This window comes from Vigna radiata, chromosome 1 (genome assembly GCF_000741045.1).
Source record: "Vigna radiata var. radiata cultivar VC1973A chromosome 1, Vradiata_ver6, whole genome shotgun sequence".
NCBI classification, from domain to species: Eukaryota; Viridiplantae; Streptophyta; class Magnoliopsida; order Fabales; family Fabaceae; genus Vigna; species Vigna radiata.
Window position 1 is genome coordinate 36,274,888 of NC_028351.1, and position 7,069 is coordinate 36,281,956.

A 7,069-nucleotide genomic window follows, 5' to 3' on the forward strand; every position below is an offset into this window, starting at 1 on the left:
GAAACAATGATAAAGAAGAAAAAACCAACTTACTCGAAGAATAAGTTTCTTGTAAACAGTTTCTGAATCCAGTGAGTTTCTTGTAATGTCGATTACTGGTATGTAGTGAGTTTCTGCCATAACGAGCGTTTTCTTCTATTCGGAGCGTTGCTTTTCTTCTTTCTTTGTATGGGATTGTAGTAACGTTGCTAGAGCGTTTTCTTCTATTCGGAGCGTTGTTTTTCTTCTTTCTTTGTATGAGATTGTAATAACATTGGTAGTCTTTCTGCCGACGTATTTATAATAGTGAATTTCTGCCAAAGTATAATAATTCTTCGTATTCATAAGTCACGAGGAAAGAGAAAAATAGACTTTACGAGATACAGACATTACAAGAAAATTCAAATTTGATGACATTTTTTAAAAGTATTACACAAAATTTTCATGTTTAATCATAATAAAAATTAGTTTTATTTTCAAAATACATTTTCTGTTAATATTAAAAAATAACTTTTTGTTGTTGAATTTAATAATTAAAAGCATATTGAAAGAACACTTAAGAGCTTTTTTAAATAAAAAATACTTATTGAATTCGAAAGAACAATGATAAAAATAATACAACAAAAATAATTGAAAGAAAACTTGTATTAACAATAGAATCTTCTATATATAAATAAGACAATACATTGCATTCGACATTAACATATATAGAGTCGATGTTTATATATAGAATTTATGAATAACATGAAATTGTTAAAATGTTGCATCAAAATGTCATAAATGACTCATTTATAACATAGACGGTTTAAGTAATTTTTTATATTGTTATATTATCTACTAGATGGTCCTGTATTTCTTTATGTTAGATAATGTCATCGTTTAATATTGAGTGTTCTAACATACGTTTTTTGAACATGATTCGAGTTAATAATCATAATTGTAATAGTTTTTCTCAATATAATCCTAATATAATTAAATTCTAACTCTTCTATAATGAACTCTAATTTTATTTTCTCTAACAAAATACATTTTATTAAAACAAAAATTATAATACAAAGATTATGGTTTAAGCATATATTAATATTAATAGCTATGACAGTGACAATGTTTCAGTGGTACAATAGTGAATTTTGTGTTACTCTTGATTTATTTTAAACAAAAGTTATACTCTTGATTTATTTTATAAAAAGAAATGAAAATATTTAACGGATCCAATATTTAATGTCTCTTTCTGATTTGTATAGTTTTTAATAATTTTCTCATCAATAGAAGAGTATCAAGTACCATATCATATGCATTGTTATTGTCTCTAACGAGAGAACAATCTTCTTTTATGATGAAAGAATAAATGTTATAAAAAGTATATTCAACATCTATTATATATTATAATAATAGTATTAATAACAATAATGAAGAAGAAAATACCATTTTATTTCTAAATTACTCTTTGAAGAGGCTACCTATATTTTTGAATTGTATGGAGAGTTAAATTGCTTTTGATTTTTGTATCGTGTTGCTATGTGATTGTAATGGTGCCTATGAATTCTGGAAATTTTGATACATATACTCTCTTTTATGTTATATGAAAAAGAAACGTAAAATGTGGTTTTCGATGACTTATATGAATTAATATGGGATTGATTTCTTGTGGTTAGTTATGATTACTTATGATTTCTGGTGGTTAGTTATGAATCAATTTGGGATTGATTACTTATGATGTATAGACTAATCTGTCTAATTTTATAATGGATTGTTAACTATGAACATATTGATTGATGAATCTTTCTATAATCCTTCTTTGATATATGCAAAATAAAAGTGTATGAGTGTATGAATATTAAAGCTTGCAAAATAAAAGAAGACCATGGAAAGAAAGGAAAAAAGCTTGCAAAAGTGGTTCTCCACAATTGGTGTCTAGCTCTCAGCCTCCTGAACTCATTTATTGTCATGTAAGGGTGCAATATCTTGCATTATATCTATCTAAAGGCTTGGTAAGGAGAATTGAGATATTGCTTACTTTAACTACTTTATTATTCAAATGATCAATAAAAATGAAGAGAGGTATGAACTGAATCTTGTTTTGTTTTTCTCCAAAACAAATTTCCCTATTATATTTTTCAAAAAATTCAATTGGTCTAAACAAGAATATCATAGTAAGTGGATGTAGAAATAAATTCAATTTAAACAGTTAAGAATAATGAGGTGGTAAAAAAGTTGTATCCAATTTATAATTTATAGTTGCTCAACTTTCAAAACAACTCATTGATTCTTAAGGTTGTACTATTATTTGATTAGAGGTTTATCAAAATTAATGTTAATATATTTAGATTTAATTTATTTATCTTAAAAAGTGTTTGGAGGAGAAGTTTAAACAACTCCAAAAAAATTGTAAAAGAGAAAACTTATCTATCAGAGCAATTACTAAGATGTTTAAGAGATCTCAATATATATAGTGAAAAATATGTTTTTTTTTTTTTCATGAAGTATTAAATAAAATTAAAAATAATTCTTGGTCAAAATTTTATACAATATGGATTTCTGTATTTTTAAAATTATTTAGTCAATGGTATTAAAGTTTATATTAGGTGGCAAATGGCATGCCATGTGCCCTTTTTTTTTTATAAAATAAATTTTTTGTGTCAGCTTAACTTAAGTTTTTCAGAATTAATTAAAAAAAAAAAAGTAAAAACCATTACTATATAAAGGGAGCAAGGAATTAATGCGAAACAAAAATTCAAAAACAGAATAGTGACGAAGAGGTAAAAACAACACCATATTATAGTATCAAAATTAGGAAAGTTGCTCTTAAGAGGTAAGTCTGTTTTATCATTAAAAAATATATTTTAATACAAATAAATTTTTACATTCATTTAATGTTATCTTTTTTATTTTTTATTATCTTTTTTATTTTTTATTTTCTTTTTTAATGAATATATCTGCTATACGTTACTAGCTTACATCGATTGTGGTTGTACTTAACCCCTTCCTTTAAGTACACCTCGAAATGACTGTCTGCACCTTAGATCTTTCAACTTTTTCTAATTTTTTTATTTGATCGTGAAAAGCTTTGACTATGCTTTTATTTTATAAAAAGTTAAATAATACGTGACATGTCTATTTCTCAAATAACATAAACTTTTAAGTCATTGAAAATAATAATCAAAACTAATATTTTTAAAAATACAAAATAAAATAAAAGTTTGAATAATGAACTATTTTTAATTTTATTTAACCATACCAATAATTGTATCTGTTCTTAGATCATGTTTTCCTTCAAATGGGTATGAGATATTTACCAAAAATACTTTAATGTTTAAGTCTGAACGGATTTAAATTCTCAATAAATACTCTTATTTAGTTTTTATCTTTAACCTTTATTTACATTTTCTGAGATAACCTTTAACCTTTATTTATATTTTCTAAGATAAGTCTAAGACTAATAAAATCCTAATCACCAGTCCAATCTTAATCTATTATACTAATTGATACTTATCTTTAACCTTAATTTTTAGTGTCTCTTAAAAAATACTTTGCTATAGAAACTGCATGTTCAACCTCTACTTGTTAATGGCTAAATGAAGTTCGTTTGCGTCTGGTTCGAATTTAAAGGTTAAAGCACACAGGGTCGGACGTTCCTCTCTCGTAACATAGTCGGACTCTCGTAACATAGTCGGACGACCATCCAGTACAATAATAATGAAAACCAATATTTTTAAAAATACAAAACAAAATAAAAAACTTCAATCATAAACTATTTTTAATTTTACTCAATACTTAAAAGGAGAAAAACATATTTTTCTCATGTTTTTATTATAGAAGGTTGAAACAACTATGATCGTAACATGGTAAATTGTGTTTTGTAGACAAGAACATGATTATAATTTAGCCCTAAACACAGATTGGATTAATGAATTGTTTAACCAAATCAATGAATTGGTTTGCTTTCAATGGGTCAAAGAGTTCAACTCCATGACAGCCTTCTTCTTGAAAATCCTTCACCACTTTCACCCCTTTTTCTTCCATCAATTGCACCAACTCCTTATCACGATCCACCAATGGGTCACCATTGTTGCCACTCACCAGCACCCTCCAACCAAGCTCCCTCATCTTCTCAAATTTCTCAACCCCATTTCCAGCCCTTACACTGCAATATTCATGGTCACGATCAGCACCAGTTGGCAGTGCCAACTCCCACATCGAATCCGTAACACTCAGAGGAATGAGTGGGTTATTCTCAAGCCTTAACTCCGATTCTGTCCTCTGCACTCCACCGAAGAATGGTTGACGCAATATCAACCCTTGGATCTTCACTCGATCAAGATCGTTCACCTCTTCAACTGCACGTAGACCTGCAAGGAAACAATTTCATGAAACAAATTTTCAAGTTCAACGTTTATTTATGGATATTTCTTTCTCTCTCAACTTTTTTCAACTAACTTTGAGTCGATTGTAATAATTATTCTTTTAAAACTATTTATTGTAGAAAATTAATAAAGCTTGTCTTTTATCAGACGTTTCTGTTTAGAAAAAACGTTTTCTTAACATCACTTTAACATTGACTTTTAGAAATATTTTGGTCATAACAAAAAATTAACTTTTTTTTATATTTATAAAAGAAAAAAAATATCAAAGAATAAAATAATAAATGTAAAATGTATATAAAAAATTGTTTAAAATACCCTTTTGTTGGTTAGTTATGGGTAATTTGAAAAACTAACTTTCAGACAAAAAAAAAAATATTAGATTACAAAAGCTTCTTATCCAAGTGTTTAAACGAACATATTACTATTTTTAGTTCATAATTTTAAGTATCATAAAATATATACGGTTTACATTTTCTCCATAGAGTTTCTTTGGAAGGAATTCTGTTTCATTCTAAACACTAATTATAAGTGTTTATTTAATAAAGAAAAATGGAAACCTTGACTTTTATTTTTTAAGAAAATAGCTCTTTTAATTAGATTATTTGTCACATCAATCATAATTTAAAAATTAAAAACACTTCTTAAAGACTTAATACTACTACTTTTATTTTTTATTTTTGTTTAATACTAATTTTATTTTTTATTTTTCTCTTTTTGTTTCATTATGTTTGATAATGTGAGATTTATTTTTTTAGTGTTTAATGTAATTTTAAATTTTATAATTTATAATTAGTTTGATTTTTTATGATTTTTTCTAAATAGTTAATCGAAGATGAATAATATATAACATGTGTATGTTTTTTATTCATTTTTTAATTTTTAAATCTAAAGAAAGTTTAACACGTATAAAATAAATAGTTTGATATAACGATATCAATTCTACGTGTCAAATTTTAACGGCAGATGTTAATATTAGAGTCATAAATGAATGTCTTCTAATCAATTCAATCTTAATTTTTTTTTTATTCAATGTAGTTTAATTTTGTTCAATTTAATTTCATTTTTCTTTTCACAAATTGATATCAAATTTAATTTTTATTAAAAGTTACATTTTTATTAAATATTTTTTTATTTTTAAATCAACTCTAATTATATTATTAAAATATAATTATAAGATTTTTTTTTTACTTTTTTTAATGTAAAGTTAAATTTGATTTAAAAAAAAGAAATTTTTTATTTTAATTATGAAAAATAAATAATTTTATTTCTAATTTTAAAAATAAATTAAATTTTTTCATATAATACTACAATAATAAAAAATTGCCTAGAAGAATTCTAATTTTAAAAATAATAAAGTTTTCTCCTTCTATTTTTAATCTAATAAATTAAAAACTTGCAATTAAATTTTTATTAGCAAACTTACTTTATTAAAAATAAAAATTATTCAATTTCATTAATTAAGATTGTTTTACATCATCTTTAGTTTATTAACTTGGTATGAAAAATAAAATAAAAAACTAATTAAAGTTTAAATTATTTATAAATTTAAAAGAATTTAAAACAGAGAGGAAGTAGAAGGAGACTGACCTGTCTGGTAAGCGATAGTTGCCCCAGCACTATTTCCCATAAGATAACACTTTGAATAATCAGCGTACTGATTCAACCACTCATCTTCGCAGTTTCCGATCCACCGCAGCGCTTCGGCGCCATCGTCGTAGGCCGCCGGAAGTCGGTGCTCCGGCGCGAGACGGTATTCGACGGAGGCCACAATGGCCTGAGCAGAATCGGCGATTTGGACGCAGAAATCATGAAACACGGAGGAAGCTGCACTGAGCAGCACGAATCCGCTTCCGTGAAAGAAAAGGATGAGAGGAAGCTTGTTGGGGTTGGAAGAGGAGAGTAACGTTCGTGGTAGGAATAAGCGCAGCCATGTGTGGTTGTGTGGGTTGATGGTGATGTCTTTGGTGAGAACTGGAATGGGAAGAGAGGGATCTGAAGAGGGTGCAGTGTGTGGAATTGCGAGACCGTTGAGACGAGTGAAGGTGCCGTCGGGGTTGGGCTGGATTTGGAGACGGTGGTAGGGGTCAATGGTTTCGTTGGACATGGTGAAGCTGCCGTCGGGGTTGGGGCGGATTTGGAGACGGGGGTCAATGGTTTCGTTCGACATGGCGGAGGAAATGGAGAAACTTTTGTTGTTTTATTTGCTATTACAGTGTTCTTTAATGGTAAGAGATCGTTTATGTATGAACTAAGAACTTGAAAAGGAAAATAATTATTCTGTTTTTTAATATTCATGTATGGACCACTAGAGCATAAGAACCATCTTAAATGCATTTATTAAAGATGTGTTGGTTTGCACAAAATTTATTACTTCATTTATTATTATTATTAATAGTTGAAGTGCTCAGATTTAATGAAAAATTGTCATTTTATAGAAGGTGTAATTGATTCTAAAGTATATTTAATCAATTTTATGCGTTTTCTTTTGTTTTTGTTTTTGTTTTGTAGTAAATTTATAATCGATTTCAAGGTAGAAATAATAGATTCTAGTTTTAGTTGAAACGATCCCAATATTAAAGTATGTTACAACTTGACTATTCTTATATGAAATATCTTTCTATTTTTCATTTAAATTTTTTTTATTATTTATTTTTTTTAATGAATAAATATATCTTTTATAAATATCTTTTTATATTACTATTATTATTAAGAACAATTTGATAAAA

General features: G+C 26.8%; 1 protein-coding gene across 1 annotated transcript; it reads right to left on the reverse strand.

Moving 5' to 3' along the window:
• Positions 1-3,751: 3,751 nt before the first annotated feature.
• Positions 3,752-6,690, reverse strand: LOC106767967 (carboxylesterase 1-like). The gene is made up of 2 exons (XM_014652936.2): positions 5,931-6,690; positions 3,752-4,328 (listed from the first exon to the last, which is right to left on the reverse strand). The coding sequence occupies exons 1-2, from the start codon at positions 6,508-6,510 to the stop codon at positions 3,868-3,870; spliced, it is 1,041 nt and encodes a 346-aa protein (XP_014508422.1). The 5' UTR covers positions 6,511-6,690; the 3' UTR covers positions 3,752-3,867.
• Between the last annotated feature and the right edge of the window lie 379 nt (positions 6,691-7,069).